This window comes from Poecilia mexicana, unplaced genomic scaffold (assembly GCF_051168715.1).
Source record: "Poecilia mexicana isolate PSO_F unplaced genomic scaffold, ASM5116871v1 scaffold_17, whole genome shotgun sequence".
Lineage (NCBI taxonomy): Eukaryota > Metazoa > Chordata > Actinopteri > Cyprinodontiformes > Poeciliidae > Poecilia > Poecilia mexicana.
Genome location: NW_028263386.1, coordinates 27,403,664 through 27,423,526, shown reverse-complemented (window position 1 = coordinate 27,423,526; position 19,863 = coordinate 27,403,664). Strand labels below are relative to the sequence as shown.

The window sequence follows — 19,863 nt, the reverse complement described above, 5'->3', positions numbered from 1 at the left end:
AGGAAGTGAAGCAAACTAATTCGGAGTTTGTCGTTGTTCCGGGAGGATTAACTTTTGTTAATCCTCCGACTGCTGGACATTGGTGTAAACAGGCCGTTCAAAAAGAAGTTGCGAGCGGCGTGGGAGCGATGGATGACTGACTGCGAACACACGCAGTATGTTCGTATGTTTTAGCATGTGTCTTATAATCCGGTGCGCCTTATAGTTCGGAAAATACGGTACTCATAGTATGTTCTGCTGTCTTTAACAAATTAATAAAGCAGTGGTATGTTTTCATCTATAAATGTTCTGTTACCTTGCTGACAAGAAATTTGCTGTGACTGCACTTGTTTTTCACATAACCCATATGTAATTAAATTTTATATAACATACCTAATAGAATGATCATACAAACAAAATACAACAATGGTACTGTAGATTTAAATATGGATAGACACAGACTTGAAAGGCCATTTTTTTAAGAGGGAACAGAAGGAAGAAGACATTTGGGTCCCAATGTTTCAAGACCCTAAAAACACCCGGTGGCAGGGGAGAGGGTACATTTCCCCTCCAAAACTACGTTTACTTCACCTTAATCTTGTGTCTTTATTTAAGAATTAACAACCTGCACCTTTTTCCCCAAAACATTTCTCATAACACTACTTTTATTTTAGATTTTTTTTATATACAATCTCCCTCCCTGCTAACAACACTGAATCATTCTATTCTAAATGTTCCCATCATTCTGAAAACCACCTGTACCTTCGCTTTTAAGTCTTCAAAAAGATTTCCGCCCTGTGATATTTGTCTGTGTACGTTGGGTCATTACTCTGTAGAGCTTACGGGTGTGTGTTGTCATGAGTTTCTCTCCTTCCTAGAATAAAGGGGGAAAAAAAGCAGCATCACTCTCTTTACTCAGTGCACACAGACATTTAAGTAGTGCAGCTAAAGAGATTCCTGGCAAACACAAGCTGTGTTGACAGGAGAGATGAGCTGCTGTTCCTGTTGCAGCTCGCAAAAGGCTCAGAGCTGGGCGCACATTCAAAGTGAAGCCACAAAGTCAGCAGACTTGTTGCTACTGCCTGTGTTAACCACCATACACACACACACGCACACACACACTTTCTCTCTTTTCAGGAGACGTACAGTGTTGTATCAAAGGTGGCACAGTGGGTGCTCGGTTATTTGAACAGGTGATTCCCATTTATATGTACTCACTTTATTAGCTTTTTGCCTTTAGGAATCCACATCATCAGGAAAGACGATCACATAGAACCGGATTGTTCCCAGCTCCTTTCCCTGGACTGCAACAGATTTGACAACTGAACTTACGTTTGATTTAAAAAGAATAAAAAAATCATTAAAAAGATGTTAAAATGAAGAGCCAATGAAATTATCAAGTGGTTATTTGGTTACGGGTACAAAAATAAAAAAGCTTTTAAAAAGTTACAATTTTAAAATGGCTGAAATGTTTAATTCCTGTGGTTTAGTCACTTAAAGGAGGTTCCAGAGAACATGTCGTATGTGTACATGTATATATGTGTATATGTATACATGTATGAATATGTATACATATGTGTACATATGTGTGTATAGGTACATATTTAGATAAATATAGATCCATCCATCATTCATTCATATCCTCTTTGGCTCTACAGAGACAGAGGACTGACTGACAGAACCGCCCACCAGGTCATGTCTGCACGTGTGCCGTCACCAATAGTCTCCCACTGTTGCCAACTTAGTAACTTTTTCACTGTATTTAGAGACTTTTAGAAAACCACGATTCACGATTTTAAAAGATTAGTAATTGGCTAGAAAACTGCAATCGTTGTACACTGAATTTCTAGTCATATTGAGAACTCAAAAAGCTTTTACACAATAATTGGTACATTCAATCTTTTTGTCTGTTTTGTTTTTTGCTATACTTTTTAGACGTGTAACAGATCAGTTTGAATATTGTTTTCAGGTTTCTGCTCTATGAGAAAATCTGCAAAATCTTATGTGAAAAAGCCTGAATTTGATTGGTTGTATTAGATTTCACTAAAGTGATAGTGTTATAAAAATGAATTAGATTGAGGTTGATAGCCAAATTGAAAAATTGTGGAGCTGTATATCATCAATCTGAAGTGGTTGATGTGCATGGTATATTCAATGACTGTCACCTTCCTAAAATAATAGTCAAAGTAATTTTTTGCCATAAGTGTCTCTGGCTATAAAAATCACAACCGTTCTTTGCCCACCAAAAAAAATAAAAAAATCACTTTTGGCAAAAAAAAAAAAAGCTTTGAGCATTATTTATATTCAAGAAGCAAAACATTATTTTTTCCTCTTAGAAATCAATGCCAAGCCAAATTCAGAAGAATAAAATCCCACTGTCAATTGTTAGAGATCAGTTCATGTTTAGCAGTCAGTTTACACATGACAAATGCCAGGTGACATTTAAATTTGTGAGCAACATCAAAAGGTATAGTTTTAGAAGAATGGAAATACATTAAATACTTATTCCTGAGCACTTTTCTTAGCCTACTAAACTTTTAAAGGATGTTTCTGTATTTTAGTAACTTCTAAAGTCTCCAGGATGTTGGCAGCCCCCCCAGGCTGTTAGACGTATTTTCTGACAGCTCATAATTACCGATGCCCTGTGTGTCCTCCATCCTTACAACATCCAAAAAGGCCAGAAAGCCATTTCCTTAATGAATAGTAGAAAGGCCTTGGCTCCTGCTTAGCTTCTGTGCTTTATGTCAGTTCTACATAGGTAAGTGTGCTGTCATGTTTTCTAAGTGAACCTTATCGCCCGTCTACAGTTGAGTCATGTTTCCATTAATTTGTCTGGCTGGGACAAAAAGTAGTCTACCACTGATGTTCTAAATGACTAATGTACAATGTTCTCTTTTTCTTCCATTTCCTTTTCAACAATCAAGAGTCGTATGGATGGCTTCTGGAAGTCTGTAGCACAGCATGTGCCTCGGAAGCCAGCTGAAATGAGGATCCTCAACCCATACTTCATCCAGGAGGCTGCATTCCAGTTCATAGGCCTGCCATTCAACAATGGTTTAATGGGCAAAGGGGTAAGATGCTCAAAGTGCCAGATTCACGTCTTTTCACAGTTGTAACACTTCTGTTAATTGGATACTTGAAGTATTTGTGTCCCTTTCAAGGGCTGAACCTATATGCTCAGAGCGGTCATAATTTGAAAAGTCATCAAACTAGCAAAAGAAGGGAGAAGGGGAGAATTAGCAGCGTCAGTCAACTCATTCTAGGTAGTTGGAAAAAGTTGGGAATGAAACGGCACCAACAACCGCTAAAGGGAACGACAAGCGCAATTTCCTCCTTTATGAAATGTAAACAAAAATGGTGTTGCGTCAGATTTTAGTTGTAAGATTTATTTGTACTTGGGCCTTTACCTCCTCGTCACTCCATGTCTGACCACGAGCCATTTCTCCTGCTAACACTGGACAGACATGCGTTTGTTTTGGTTGTATTTACCCAGAATGCCCTGTGTTATAGTCGGCTTCCTGGTGTTGGAGCGGTGTCCGGTCCGCTTGGCGTTCACATATGCATTGGAAGCGCACCAGAGTTCACTTAAACCAAATGGAGACCTGGTTTTTAGGTAGGCTACACTTTGTTTTTTTTTTTTAGTCCCTGTCAGAGTTTGATTCCACATTCACGCCTCCCAAAACAAACCGGACTTCATAGGTAAATGAGCTAGAGTTTGATTAAGATGAACTAACGGGGCCGGTGTGAATGAACCTTTAAGAGTTAGATACAGACACTGATGGAAAAACCCATCATGGGAGTTTTGTTACTCGGTTATATCTGCTTTACCTTGTAACTCAACAGTATGAGTTTTGCTGTTATGGCCCACAGCAATATTCACCAATATATATTTATTTTTGTATGCACATCAGTAACTTTTCGACATCTTTAAGGAAACAACCACACTGCTGACTTCACCTCTGCTTCAGTTAAACTCCCCACAGTCCTGCTCTGCACCCTGTCATATTACCAAACAAACACGTGATCAATCTCCTCCCCTCCAGAACAAAACGACAACTAGATTCAAATAAAATCCAGTTTTATTTATCATACTGATACTAATAGGTGTTAAAAAAATCACTAATACAGACTGATACCAATATTAGTACCATCCTTACTAATAAAGGAAGTGATTTTTAGCCTACGTGTTCATACACAAAAATAAATTTAGCTTAGTGGATAAAAATATGAAGAAATTTGATTTGTCAAATAAATTGATCTTTAGTTAGTTATGATTATTTAAAAAAATGTTTATTTCTTCTGCAGTTCTTTGATATTTTTAATTGATTTCCAGTTTTTGTTTGGGTTTTTTCCCAGAAGATGTTAGACACGTATTAGTTTAATTTTTTTTAATAATGTCTTACATTTGAGTAACACTTGCAGCTACCGTATTTTTCGGACTATTAAGCACACCTCACTATAAGCCGCACCCACAAAGTTTAAAAAAATAAATAAAAATTGAAACGTACATATGTAAGCCACACTGGACTATAAGCTGCTGGTATCTTCGCTGCTCAAGGACGCAGCAGAGAGGGCTGCATCCTTAATAAATCTGCTATTAAGGACACAGCCCTGCGTCTCCAACACCGAACCATGGACTCATTTACGCCGAGCTTACGTGCAGCGGCTATTGATCTGTACTGCCAGGTCGATAGCCTTCAACTTAAAAGTGGCATCATATGAACGTCTTTGTGTTGTTTCCATGGTCAGGGGGTATGAGTTTGAAAACATTTCTCCGTCGTGCCTGCTGCCAGCATGTGCTTGTTCTAAATGAAGATCAGCACTTCTTTGATTTCCAATTTTGATTTCCAATTATTCACTTCCTGCTATTAGAGGCCCCTTGTGGTTGAAGAAAAATCCACAGAAAAGCCACACCGGGCTAAAAGCCGCATGGTTCAAAGCGTGGAAAAAAAGTAGTGGCTTATAGTCCGAAAAATACAGTACTTCGAGGAAAGGTTGTACAAGAAGTTTCAGGGAAAAATGTCATGTTAAATGCACTGTTCTCTTCTAAATGCAGTAAGTGTATTTTGCTTCCAAACTCAGTAAAGAATAGTTTAAGTAATTGTGGGTTCAGCGTTGACCGAAATAATTTTAATGATATTTCTTTTCCTAATAGAATTGCATTTGCAGATGCTTGTGTGATCAGGGGGAGCACAATATCCCCCTGTGCTCTGCAGGGGGATATTGTTAGAGAATTAGAGGCAGCATTAGGAGTGTATCACCCTAACTCTGCCTTGTGGGGCTACCACAACACCCCTACATGAACTTCACCATGCAACATGTGTTAAACATGTGGCTTTATGCTTTTGTGTGTACGTGCGTGCGTGCGTGCGTGCGTGCGTGCGTGCGTGTGTGTGTGTGTGTGCGTGTGTGTGTGTGTGTGTGTGGGGCGTGCGTGCGTGCGGTGTGTGTGTGTGCGTGTGTGTGTGTGTGGCGTGCGTGCGTGCGGTGTGTGTGTGTGTGTGTGGAAGGAGGAGATAATGAGTTTGTGTTTGTGTGTTTGCTTTGCTGTGTTGTACACTTATGTGATGTGGCACATTTTGTTTTCCCCAGTAACACTTCCCAATTTCTCCTCTAAACCCTGTAGTAAGTGTTTATGAACATGGAAATTAATGAGGAGATCTATTTGTTCTACATGTGTTTGATGTTGAGTGTGTGTGCGTGTGTGTAAAATAATCGCGATTAGAACACGCAGTAGGAGGTTAGCCAACTGTTGGTCCAGCTCCACCAAGCCTGAGGGCTGGAAATCAGGGTAATGATTTAAATAGGACCTCCTTGCACTCTCTCTGCTCCACCTGCATGTTTTAGTCCAAGGCCAATGTTTTTTTTTTTTGTTGTTGCTTTTTTCCCCCCCTCCTTCATCCAATGTCCACTCCCTCAATCATGCACACAAAACATGTGTAGAATCAGGATCTCTGGCAGCCCAGGGCGGTTAGGAAGCACACTTCAACCTTGTACATCACTGTGTTGGTGGGGGTGGAGGTGAGGGAGGGTGGGAGTGTGGGGGCTCCAGGGGTCACATCTTTAAAGTAATAGTTAATCACCAAGTGCTCAAATTCAGTTAGCAGTAGTGGAGCAGAACAAAGCCAGGAGTGCACAGCAGGCACAGAAGCATATCTGGCTTCTTGATTAAGGCAGAAATCATTGTCATAATAATTTTTAGTCTAAATGAAAGCAGAAAGTTTTTATTAATCTTTCACTTTGCTATGAGTGGAACTAAACTTGCCACAGCATGACTGCAATTTCCTTTCAGCAAAGCAACGAAGGCATACCGCTCCGAAACACTGGGACTTTCTGGGCTCAATGCACAAGTCTGAACTAAAGTTGTAATTTTGAGAAACAAACCAAAAAGAAAAAAAAAGCTTTATCTCAGTTATCTAGATGTCATAATTAGAATTGAACATAAGAAGTCATAATTGCTCTGGCTTACAACCAGATGTGGTTATGTGGTGGCTAGTCTGCCTGTTTGCTTGCAGGATTTATGACTGATATGCATGAACATTTTCGTCGGGAGGCAGAGTGAAGCGGGGTGTGTGTGATTAACTTTTGATGACAGTCCAGATCTTGATCTGGGGATTTTTTTGTACTTATCCAGCCTTAGTGAAGGCATGCAGTTTGCATGTTATTGTGTGTGTGTGTGTGTGTGTGTGTGTGTGCGTGCGCGTGTGCGTGCGTGCGTGCGTGTCTTTCTCTATGCCTGTGCTGTAACCACTTCTCTGTTTTTACTGCAGAACATTCCAACTTTGGGAACAGTTGCTATAACCATGGCGCTGCATAACTGTGACGAGGTGGCGGTGGCTGGCTTTGGCTACGACATGACCTCTCCTCAAGCACCTCTGCACTACTATGAGAGCGTCAAGATGTCTGCCATTAAAGAGGTGAGTTACATCTTCTCTACCATTTTTATTCTGAACATGACGGAATTCTTTGATTTAAATCATGGAAAAATGGGAAGGCATATTACTTCTCAACAGAGTCTGCAACCTTTCCAATCCAAAGAGCCATCTTATCCCTCAGTCCAGCTAGATGAAACCTGTTTAGACCAACTAATGTTATATGAGCTTTTGGAAAAAGACAACATAAATTTGTCATCTCTAAAAAAACCCACCTTGTTATTTCTATTTTTAGGTTTTAAAATGAAGAAAAGTATAAAACATTTGCAAAAATAAAAAGCATTATTTTTAAAATTGTAATTTCTAACCTAATGACAAGTTAAACAGATGTAACTAATATTACTGGCACATTTAGTCATTCTATTGTGAAAATGTAACACAATAATTCTATGAAGAAACTAGAAGCTGATAAAACCTGCATTTATGTTTAACAACTATAGCATAAAACATTCTTGTTGATTCTTTATCCTCTTTAGCAAAGCAGTTGAAGTCGTAACTTTTATTAAAAATGGTTTTAGCTTTTTTTGTTAAAACTGTCTATGTTGGGACAGTAGGACAGTATAACAAGAGATGGATCAGTAGATCACCTGTTAAAACATATAAATCAATGTGCAAGCTTTTGCATTTAAATAATGCAGTCAAAAAATGTAAACCAATAGCCACGCACGCATTTTATTAAATAAATAAATAAATTCACATCATAATAAATGAGTAGATCTGCAGACTAGGAATGGACTCTTGTGGAAAAGCACCTTAAGAATCCTTAAATGGACAACTTTCTTACCAGGGTCTGAATGATGCTCTGTTTGATATCTAGGTTTAGTTGGAATATATATTTTTGGATTGATTTTTTTTATTATTATTTTAAGTGAGATGACATATTGTAAATTTGTGCTATATTAATCAACTGAATTGAATTTGAAAGAATCTGTGAGATACAGGATATTTCAGCTTAGCTTGTCCATGTGTTGTGATATTTGTCTAAATTTATGATGATCTTGAGGGCAAAAAGCTATTAAGATTAAGATTAACTAGTTAATGTTTCATAAACTTGATGCTTTTCTTTTAGATCATTTCTGTTCAATTTCAGTTGAAGGTTGATCTAAGTTTTTTCATAATATAATATGGAAATGATGAAATTCACTGGAAATCGTGAACTAGTCCTGTAGTGCTGATGGGGAAACTTTTAGCCTTATTTTTCCAGTGCTTACAAATCATTCAGAAATTGTTTAAACAGTTGCCCAGTTATGTTTTGTCTTTACAAGTTCCCAAATGTTTCAAAGATGTTAGTATTAGAAGAAACTTGTATGCGACCAATCCATTTTTTTAAAGATCAGTGATCAGACAGAAAATTGCAATCACCCTCACCACTGTGCATGTGACATGCATTCCATTCATCTGAATTCTTTCGTTCAGGCCATAAGTTTGGAACTTTCAAGTTTTATATCCACCATACTGGAGCTGTCCAGGTTTGGTGCTGGTGATCAGAGAAATCCTAAAAAAGCAGTTATCAGATTTTTTTTTCCTCACTGATGTCTTTATTTCTTTGTATTACTACCTTCTAGATATTCAGTCAAAGCTAACAGGTTAATAAAATAATGAGTTAATAAATTCCACAATGGCAAATCTGATATCAGTTTTCTAATGAAATGAAAAAGAGCAACAGATGGAATGATTTCCCAGGGATCTTTCATCAGCCTTTATAACATCGTGTGTCGTTTGATCACTCTGAACACAATCAGTCAGTGTTTCTCTGCATGTTTACACTGGGATGCAGGGGAATCGGAGATGTCACCCATGTGCTGATGAGTGTAAACCATGAGCTCAGTATGATGATAACCTTTGTCTAAACTCCCCGTGAACCTTTGGCATTTATTATCGTCGTCTTCATCAACACTGTCATCAACTGCCACAGGAGGCTAAATAATGGGAGCGCCTTTGTTTGGAAGCTGAAAAGCCAAACTTGCAGCCACTCAGTGGGGTTATTATTTGCTCCTAAGGAACCACGCAGCTGTGAAACCATCTGCATAGAATGAAGCTGTTTGTCACAGGGGGCGATATTCCTGACCCAAATATCGGGATCCCACTTACTTCATCAAATGTTCGATATTTAAGCTTTGACTCTGCAGTACCACATGGACGCCATGTGGAGTACGTGATGCTGCGTTTGATCCACAAGCTTCTGGAATCAGTTCATAGTTGATACAAAGTCACTTTCCAGTTCATCCAGCTGTTTCAAAACAAATGATGTGTATCAGTGTAAAAGGTGATTAGATCAGTGTTCTGTCATCAAGCTACACCACCCTTCACTGTTCCTTCATTCCTCTTTGCTTTCTAAGCTTTTAGCCTCAAAGCAATGCCCTTTTACCTTATTAGAATGTTATAATTCTTTTTTTTAAAGATTATACCCAAATAAATAATTCTAGAATAAAAGCTAATGCTGATGCAGTGCATCAGTGCACTGCATCAGTGAAATAACATTTACTTCTATTAGGTTTCTCTCTAAGCCTGATCATTGATGTGATAACAGCAGATTTTCTTCAGCATACAGCAGAGGAACCATGTGAAGCAGAGAGTGCAGCAGCTTGTGTTGCCTTTTCAACAAGTTCAAATAAACGGGCTCCACCTTTGGATTACTCATAAGTAATTCATGTGGAAGAAAAAATATGTTTATACAGGATTTTAGTAGTGGTGGGACTTTATTAAAAATTCTTAAATAATCACATTTTAATTGAAAGCTAAATATTGACAAAATAAGCAACGTTTTCAATTCAACAACCCTTTTTGTTGCTAAACTATTCTAGGAAAGGACATATGAGCTCAATAACAAATATACTTATTGTTTTTTATCTGTTATTTGGGTCATTATACCCATTCAGCTTTCAAGTATTTCAGGAACCCCAGATTATTATTTGGGAAAATACTACTTTAGATATGTAGATTGTGGACGCTGACATTAGTGCTGGGGACGTCCGTGCTGCTGCTACATGTTTAGCAATGAGATGCTATTTCATGCTTGAACAGCGCCACTGACAGACTAACTTCTTTTAGCACAACTTGAACACATTAGTCTGGACGAAGTTTGTGTGTCAGATTTACAGACATACCAAAAACGAGCTAATAGAGAAGTTCCAGCCCGAATCTTAAAAAATGTGTGTGGAGTAATGGGGTAAAATTACACCCGAGATATGTATGCTGAGCGTTTCTACATCCAGGAGGCGTAACCAACAAAAACTTTTGTACAAAGAATTAAATAAATATCAGTAGGTTTGTTCAGCAATTTTCCCCTCTGTTATTTTACACATAACTTCATCTTTTAAGTTATTTGTTTGGGTTTCTTTCTATGCATGGATTACAGGGGTTGTTACCAACATCTGGTGAGCATTTCATGTCAATAGCACCTTTAGAAATTTTTTTACTATGGCAAATTGCAATGTGTTGGATACTTATTTTACCTATTGTACATAGAAATCCCCACATCGTGAAGAAATGGGAATAATGAAATGCTAAGCTAACCCAGAGAATTGTAGTCTAAGGGATGTTCAGAACTTGGTCACCTTCCTTCTGGACTTGTGATTCTGTATCCACTTAAATCTCTTTCCTGACTTTTTCCCCTTGCAGTCTTGGACACACAACATAGCCAAGGAGAAGGAGTTCCTCCGCAAGCTGGTAAAGGCCAACGTTATCACAGATCTCACCAAAGGTATCTGAGTTTACACCCAACTCCAGCCGCCTTCCGCCATTTCTGTCGGAACAACGAACTGAAAGCTGGATTGACTCAAGAAGCAGAGAACTGGTCCCCCTTGCCTCCTTAAGCCAGGCCTGCTCACTGCCGGGGGTAGAAGGGGGTAACTATCAAAGAAGTTTCTAAGAGTTTTGTTGAAAGATGCACTCATGTGCCTTCAGAACCAAAGACCCCTGCTTATCAAAGCAGGGGCAGAACAGGCTGCAGGAGGATTGGATCTGCCTGGCACCTGTTGAAGTATTGCTGTGCTGGGCCCATCACTATAAAGTATCACACACCTGAAACGGAATGGTAACAGTGAGAGGACAGCTGAAGGAATGAAGCGAAACTGAACAACGTGATGGGTCGAGTATTAGCAGTGCCAAATGTACCTCGCAAAGGGGAGAAGACTCCCCCTCTCCTGTTTTGTCTGAATGTATTCTCTCTGTAAATATCAAAGATTTGTACTGTGCTTTTTACCAAGCTGCAGTAGCTCCATGATCACATCCGCCTCCTTCCATTCATTCAGTCATCATCTATTCATCTTTTTCTGTGTTCAAGTGTAAGTCCTTCCAAGCCCACTGGCATCACACCACCTGCTGCGTAAAGTGGCAAAATCATAACGGAAGGCATAGTGAGAGGTATGGACTAGGGGTTGCACGGCTTCATGTTTGTTAAAGCTGATGTCGGTATGGTAAAACTTGAGTCGACATCGACTGATCACTGTGATGTCATAGAAACACAAGAGATAATGCTTCACATTAGCTTACAGGCTTTACTAGCCTGAAAGCTAATAAAGAGTGGCAGTCTTGGACACACAACATATCCAAGGAGAAGGACTGATGTCTGCAGGAATATTTGTCAATATTCACAGCAGATATTGACAAAAGACCACTTAGACAGAAGTTTATTATGATGATTTAAAGTAACAAAAAAAACAGAACATCATCTCGAACTTCTTCGGCGGCAGCAGAACAGAGCTGCTGTCGGTCACTGTGGCAGCAGCTCTGCTGGTACTGATGAGCAGGATGATAATCTTGAATAGCTGCACATAAATGATGTTCCAACCTGCACAGACGTCCATGTTCAGACAACATAAGCTAAATTTATTAGAAACAAATCACGGTTTCTAATGAATTTACAGTTTAAATCATTGCGCCCACCTGCTGCTCCTCCACCCCAATGTGCAGCAGGACCCTCCAGTGACTCAGGGCAGCAGCTCTCTGACTTTGCAGGATGAACCGGCACATAGACGACAGCAGGGATAGACTGTCAGATCTTCAGAATGCAGCTTGAACTACGTCTCCAGGTGTTCTCACAGTATTTTTCTAAGCATAAAACCATACATTTTAAAGGTTTTATTAGCTCTAGTTGATTTGGCTCTCACTTTATTTGATAGTGAATTGACAGGAAAGTGGGCAATGAGAGAAGGGGAAGACATGCGGCAAAGGTCATCAGGCCGGGAATTGAACCTGCGATGGCCGCGTCAAGGACTAAGGCCTCCATATGTGGGTTGTGGTTAACCCACATATGGAGGGTTAAGGCTTGCCACTTTTGTTTGTTCAGTTTTTTAAAGAACAAACAAAAGGGGCAGATAACATGTGGCAAGGAACCGAGGACGGGAGTTGAACTCATAACAGCCGCCGTTTGCAGCCTCTGTATATGGGCTGTCTGCTCTAATCACAGCACCATGCAATGGCCTTATTCTGGTACCTCAGTGTTGAATTAGTTTGGATTGTATAAAAATACAAACTCACCTTGTTCTGCATCTTTCTTCTTCTTGGAAGTGTCAGTTTTGTCACGTGATTGCGATTAGTCGACTAGCCACATAAAAGGAACACGGCAGAGTAAGGAATCAACTAGTTGGTGCAACCCCTAGTTTTGACCCTTTGCAGCTATGTCACCTCATCATGTTGAGACACCATGAGGGATATAGGAAGTGAGTGAATTGAGAGCATTGAACAGAGTTATGATTGTTTTCCCAAGTTTTTTTTTTTTGCCAGCATAGCAAAAAAAAAAAAAAAAAACTTGTGCTTTTACTTGTTCTAGTCGGGCTAAGTTTGGATTTCCTTCTTGTCAGTTTGTTATGCTTGTGCTTAGCAGTCTGACCATTTCTATAGTGAAACCCACAACATGGACATGATATTAGGTTACAAACTATGTTTTTTCACAAACTTTACAGGAGTTACCATGTGGGTAGGTTGTTTTGATGTCCATCATGGCGGAGTGTTACGCTTTCTGAAGAGCATGTCGTCACATGCAAAGGGTCAGTTATTCAAAGACAAACGTTTGGAAACTGAAGTAAATTCATATTCATGTTTTTCATCTCTGAATTGAACCAGAAACCTGAACATTTCTCACTCTCAAGGACAAGTCTGTTCTTATTGGAAGACCCTTCCTGTTGCAGATTCATTATTTAAAAGAATTCTCTGTCACTCCTCCAGAGCATTTAGTCTATATATATGTATATCAATATCTACTTTTAGCCACATATCTGAAAGGTTAGACGCCATCAACATCCAATACTGAAGAGTTACGACTAAGCACTAAGGTAGATCTTTGTTCAGTGAAGAAACTGTAACGATATCTATTATGATTTGATTCATATCTTCATCACTGCATCAGCTGTAAGCGTTCCCACCCAGATCAGTCAGAGCTCCACCCTGCTCACCGATAAGACGCATGTTTCAAATCCCCTACTGCTGCAGGTTTTGTGTTCTTTATTAAACGGTAAAATCTTGGGTTGTAGAAAATAAATATATATCTATTTTTTGTTGTTGTTGGGTTGATTTTGATTATTTATTTTGTTACCAAATCCCCTTTCCGTGGTCACAGGTTGACCGGCTTCCTGTTACAAGCAAATACGAGCAACTTTGAGTTTGGGGAATCTCAATTCCCGACTGTGCTTCCTGAAGACATTTGGTATGATATGTTGGAGACGCAGCGTTCTGATGGAACCCGTGTCCGTTCCAGTGTCCCGCTGCATTAGAGAGAAAAATTTAAGAAATCTGAGGTTGATGGAGCTCCAATTGACTTAGTACTGATCTGATCTGTGCATTCTGGCAGGTTCTGCTCCACCTCAGTATTTAAAAAAAAAAATCAAACAATCAATCAAACATTGTTTTTTTGTTTCCGCTGAACGTCTACAATTGTTTTGTTTGTTTGAATGCTTTAGTCAGCTTACACGGCATGTCAGGACTGCTTTAATAAAGCAATCTGTTTGTTTTCAGGTTTCAGCTGGTGTTTGGTACATCGTTTACATCATCTCAGATTGTCTCCTCTCAAACACTAAGCTCTTTCTGCGTCTGTTGTCTGAATATTTTGTTAAGTTTCATGCGGCAGTGTGTACTCTGTGGTGTTTGGCAGAGGTCCTGGTTTGGAACAAAGGTACATCAACAGATGACCTTTGAACTGTCACAGTGACATCATCGGGGGCCGCAGTTGACTCAGTATGTGGGGCTTGAACAGGGCGGAGCGCTTAGCATATCTGCAGCAGGTCTGTTGTTGAACTGGCAGTGTCTTTAGCTCGTATGTTACAAATTGAAGCTCTGCAACAAGGTTTCTGTTTTGTGCCTTTTTATAGATGGAAACAGGAGCAGGAGGAATGAGAACAGGTCAGAGCGCAGTCTCCTCAGACTCCTGGGTATTGGCTCTAATTGGAGTAGGATCAGTCTGACATGTTCCCTAAAACCAGCCAAACGTCCATCACCGTCTGCAAAGCTCTGACCTCTGAGTTAACTTTTCCCAATATCATATTATGGAGGAGTTTTTATGGATTGAATCTGAATCACCCCTTCATTGTGCCCCAACCACTCATGGATTGTCTGTAATGAGGTGGAATGTATTTGCTTGATTTTTTTTCTGATCATTATATTTATAAATCTTTATTTTTCAACATTGCAGTATAAGTGGAAAGTGACAAATCAAGTATTTCTCTTTTTGTACAGTTATACAGTTCTGTATAACAGCTTTAAACAATTCAATAAATAAGTTCAAACACATGTCGGCGTGTTTGTCTCTTTATGCTTCACAAAATCATTCAGAAATCATGAAGTACTCAGATTTTGTCAGAAACCTTTAGGTATTAGAGTGGAATTTTAGGACATTTTTTTCATATTTTGTCTTGTTTCAATCACAAACATCCATATGTTCTGATGTGATTGGATTTGATAGATCAGCACAATAGTGCATAGTTGTAAAGTGGAGACCAAAATCTAACGGGTGATGTTCGTTTGTATTCAGTCCCACCGGGTCTGTACTGTGCAGAAGCATCTTTCATTGTAATTCCCGCTGTAAGACTTTTGAAATGTATTTCTACTCACTTTGCACATCTAGAGACTGTATTTGGAAGGAAGAATTGACCACTGTTAAAGTTCAAGCTTCAGTTGAATCTTCTTCCAAATCGTCGATTTGGATTTGGGTCCGAACTTTTTCTGGACTGTTTTGAAGGATCATACAATGCAAAACAGTTCTAGTGCCTAAAAAAAATATCATCCAGTCCTTTTCTGTCAATAAGTTAGATTTTTTGGTACCTGGAAAACGATCCTTGTCAAAATGTTTCCAAAAATAACAAATGAGTGAGTACTGCCCCTCATCTGGCAACTCAAGGGGAGCTCCGCTCACTTCATTATTTGTGCAATGGCTGCTGGAAAAGGCAAAAGTGTTTAGTTGTTGACTTACCATCCAGAAACCACTGCTACATCCTTGATGCTTGTGCAGGAGACTCTACTTCTTCTGCTTCTGGGTCTGACTCAGTGTCAAAGATTTATACACGTCTACCACTGTGCATGCAGCCATTTACATGTGAATAAAGCACCAGTATAAACAATGAGTTGGGGTTTTGGCCAGCAACAGTTTATATGCTGGTCACAGCAAATTCAAAATACAAGTAACTACAAAACTCAACAATATATGGCTGGAGGGGTCCTGTTAGTCTGGTAGACACCAGACTAACAGGACCCCCGTATGGGGGTAGGAGCACACCTGCACCATACAGCAAAACAAATTAATTATAATAAAAATCTTCTACAAAAGGATATTCACTTCATTATGTTAATTAACAATTATCCACATTTTCTGGTGCCCCTAACTAGGAAGTGCATGGCAATTATAACAACCTTTATATTTTTGGAGTGAAATCAAAGTTTGAGGCTTGGCCATGTCCCTTCAACATGCACAAAAGTCAGAATTGTCATAAATTTAGATCTCCAGTGCCTTATGAGCAATCTGATTAATTTTCAAGCCAAAAAAATCAAAACCTCTAAGAGTTCAACCAAATAGAGGCTATGAATGACCAAAATGTGTCAAAATTCCAAGTTCATCCATGGTGGATGATTGCCTGTTTGTTGTAGACGGTGGGTGTAAGACTTCTTATGTAGGTCTTGGGAAGTTCTACAAGTGTATCTAGTTTCATATCTCTATGATAGAGGGTGTTTTGAATGTTCCAGTGGGGCGCTCTTGAGGTATTTCTCTTTAAATTTTCAGCAAGTCTGATGTGTTTTACAACATTCAGTGAGTTTTCGTTTAGGCCTCCAAAAAACCAACTAATTTGTGGAAGGAATAAAAAAAACACTGCAGTTACAACAGATCTTCACAACACACCTAAAAACCTCAGCTGCTTACCTTCCACTATATACTTGCTCACTACTTTGTGTATGTCCACCACAAAGACAATAATGCCAAAAGCATGCATTAATGCTTGTGGTTAAGACACAATATGGAAATGTTCAAAGGGGCAAAACTATTGGTTTGTTTAAGGACTTTGAACTTCTCCTGTGTGTTCTGGCTCCTTTCTGCCGTGTGTCATCTATCTGACTACTTGAGGCCGTCACATCTTGACGGCCTCAAGCTACAGAGTCCAGCTACAGAGTGTGTCCTGTAGCTGGACAGCCTTGTGGATCGGGTATAAACCGTCTGTCAGTCTGTTTCAGAGGTGATAAACTGCAGGAAGCTCCATGACCACGGAGCGATGGGTCGAGCAGCTCAGAGAAATCCAACCTGCACTGCTAGGAAAAATCATTTTGAAGTTCTACACAGCTTCAGGTCTTTTTCCACACCACTCACCCTGTTCCTCACAAACATTCCTCCTCCTTTCCTCATAATCTCTCATTGTGTTGTTGTCGATCTCTGTTTTTCTCAAGGCCAAGTAGCATCTTGTTTTACTGAAAGCCATAAGGAACCCATCTGAGATTGTTTTACTCAATAAACAGAAGGGAACATCATTCTGCAGCCTTGAAACTTTCACCAGCCTGCTGCATCATTAGAAAGCAACTGGACTCTACAGGCAGAGAGGGCTGACCAGCTGCAGACGACTGTTTTTGAAGTGAGCGGACAGGACGCAGAGGACTCCTAAAGCACCTCTGGACCGTCCCATCCTGCTGTTAATGGGGTGCCAGAAATGTTCAGCCCCAACAAAGTCACGCCTCACCGCTTGCCGCAAACACCAGGCTCCAGCTACACTGACCTGACAGATTTCCTGAGCTCCACAGGGTGGGATCGAATGCTCACTCCCTGCAGCAGCAGAATATTTGCCACCTGGGATCTCCCTGAGGCAGCTGGCCAGGCCGGCTGGCTGGAGGCGCTCGGTCCTGTTAGTCTGGTAGACGGGGGTAGGAGCACGCCTGCACCTCCTCAGCCGGTGAGCCTGTTATTCTCTACGACAGGTTTCCCCCTCCTGCCCCACCTCTTCTCAGAAGGGCTGGAACTGAGAGGCCACGACCTCCGGGCCTGAAATTGAAACTGCTCGTAAAAAGAGTTGGGAAAGGAAAAGAAAACACCCACCAAAATAATCCAGCAGACCTTATTATTTATCTTTGACTCCGTTTACCTGTTTCTGGATCAGCTGAGATGATCAGTTTACCTCCTTTACATGCAGCACACCTACAGGCCCATCTTGTGTCTGCAGCAACTCAACCAAATTAATATTTGTTACTTAAAACAATGTTGATGTCTTTGTCTGCCAAAGACAAACCCAAGTTTCAAAGCTGGCAGAATTATTTAATTAACATGTTGTAAAGGGGCATTATTGTGTATTTTCTAGACAGAGTTCACATCCTCTAACATAACTGCTACCCTGTGTGGAAAACCAGGTTCATAAAAGCATGGATGAGAGACTTTGGTGTGGAGGAACTTGGCTGGTCTGCACACAATCCTGTCCTCTACTTGAAGGAACACGTTTACAATTAATTGGAGGAAGCTGTGAGGTCCAACATCAGTGTCTGACCTCACAAATGTGCTTCTGGAAGAATGGACAGAAATAAATGTCCATAAACACTTAAATTGGAGAAGTCTTTCCAGACAAATTGAAGCTGTCCAAAATGCCGTGGTGGACCGAGCTCCGTCTCTGAGCTGCAGTTTCCAAGCTTCTGACTCTCAGAGCAGCTGTCCGCCAAGACTCCCCCACTCAGCTCCTTCAGACTGGCCAGTAGCAATTAGCAAACACCCAGAGGAACTGCTCATCTGCTGAGCTCATTCAAGCTACTTCTCAGAGAGAAACTGGTAAAAAAAAAAAAAAAAAAAAAAACGTTGTTAAAGCCTTAATAAAGGAGCCATATTGTGATTACTTTTTGAAGGCGGAGTTTCAGAAAGAGTCAGAGTTTTTAAAGAGACAGAGACCCAATTTCAGGCATAATAACTATGGTTTACTATAATAAGGATTAAATGTGCTGGCTCTGGTTGGACAACAACTTCAAGCTACACTCCACCATTACCGTCCATGTTTACTTCCGCAAACAATGAGAATTCTTCTACTTTAAGGCTCACTATGTGTGACGTCACCGCGCCCTCTACTGCGCATGTGGGACACTTTTAGATTGTTTGTGGTTCACACAGGAGATCGCTTACAAGTCACAAAAAATTTTAAATGTGAAGAACCACGCAAAAAAAGTGAATTTCAATGTGAACATAGCCATAGTTACTTGATTGTGCTATAAAAAGGCACTATGTGTAAAATACAAAATATTGCCCTTTAAATATTTCTAATCACATCTGGAGGAGCAAAGCTTTTCTTTCTCCTTTCTATCCTTCCTCCAGCATCACCAACACTGCCACACCCTTCCCACATGTCCACCCTGACCTCTGCTTGGATGGATCAGGCCGCCCAAGAGGCCCGAACCTGCTCCATCTATCTATAGAAACCACTGTGCGCATCCCAAGAGGTAAGAGAACATTTCGGAATGCAGAGTGAAGTTTCACCAGATGCACAGAGAAAACACAACAAGTCCAACAATCACGATTCCAAGTCCAATTCTTTATTCTTAAAAGGAAATGAAACATTCCTCTCCGGCTGTTATGTTGCCGTCTCCTGCCAGAGAGCCGGTCTGTTCTGGCTCCGTGTGTGTGGCTGTGTGTATACGTGTGTGTTGCTCGGATGGGGTTAACTGTGGGTGTAGGAACAGTGTCACGGTGCAAATCCCTTTCAGAGAGCCGAACAAGTTCCCCAGCATGGCTCAGAGTGTCGCATGACGGCGGCACCCTTCACACCAGCTCACACACTTCATCCATTTGTGCTTCCCTGAAATTCTGCCATCTGCTCTTTGAGGCAGCTTATTAGGAGAACTTTCAATGATTTGAAATCATTTATAAAAGAGAACTTTAAAGCTGGAGTATGTAACTTTTATAGAAAATATGTTACAATTTCATTAAAACTGTCACAGTGTCATGAGACAAATAATTGGTGAAAAGATGGATCCACCTCCTCCTTGAGCTACTATTGCCGCCTGAATGATTGCACCAATCCCAAACAAAAGAGGAGTGTCTTAGCACTGTCAATCAATCTTGTGTACTCACTGCTGAAAGTGCTTATGGCGGAGAAATAACTTGTGGTTACAGAAAGACTGTTTATCCACAGGCCATGGTAGCTAGCCTTAGCATTTACAACAGGCTCCACTAGCTGCAGCATAGCAAATAACAATGGAGGGGAGGGAGAGATGGGGATGAGCAGCCACATACAGAATGATTTACAGCGCTAAGACCTGCCTCCTGACTCTGATTGGTTGTTTCTAGTTGGCACTGAGAGAAGACGGAGGAGCGCTGTCATGGTGACAGTTTTAACAAACATGCAAAAATTACATACTGCACCTTCAAGTCACATCAGTTGGACTTCAGCGTTTAGGTTTGAAATTTCTATAAATTGACCTTGAAGTGTTGCTAAAGTAGTAGAATTGTCCGACCTTTGTAGGCTGTTTTTGCACTCATCCTCATTATCTAAGCGAACATTCCTGCATGTCA

The 19,863-nt window shown here is 40.3% G+C and overlaps 1 protein-coding gene across 5 annotated transcripts in view; it reads left to right on the top strand.

The window, feature by feature from the left end:
* The window catches only part of st3gal3b (ST3 beta-galactoside alpha-2,3-sialyltransferase 3b), a 68,588-nt gene extending 53,952 nt beyond the window's left edge, over positions 1-14,636 (top strand). For all 5 annotated transcript variants that reach the window (XM_015012260.2, XM_015012253.2, XM_015012259.2 and 2 more), the window contains 3 exons: positions 2,904-3,050; positions 6,750-6,896; positions 10,533-14,636. In XM_015012260.2, the coding sequence (XP_014867746.1) occupies positions 2,904-3,050; positions 6,750-6,896; positions 10,533-10,622 (384 nt within the window). In that variant the 3' untranslated portion in view covers positions 10,623-14,636. The remainder of the gene's footprint in view (positions 1-2,903; positions 3,051-6,749; positions 6,897-10,532) is intronic.
* The last annotated feature ends 5,227 nt before the right edge of the window (positions 14,637-19,863 follow it).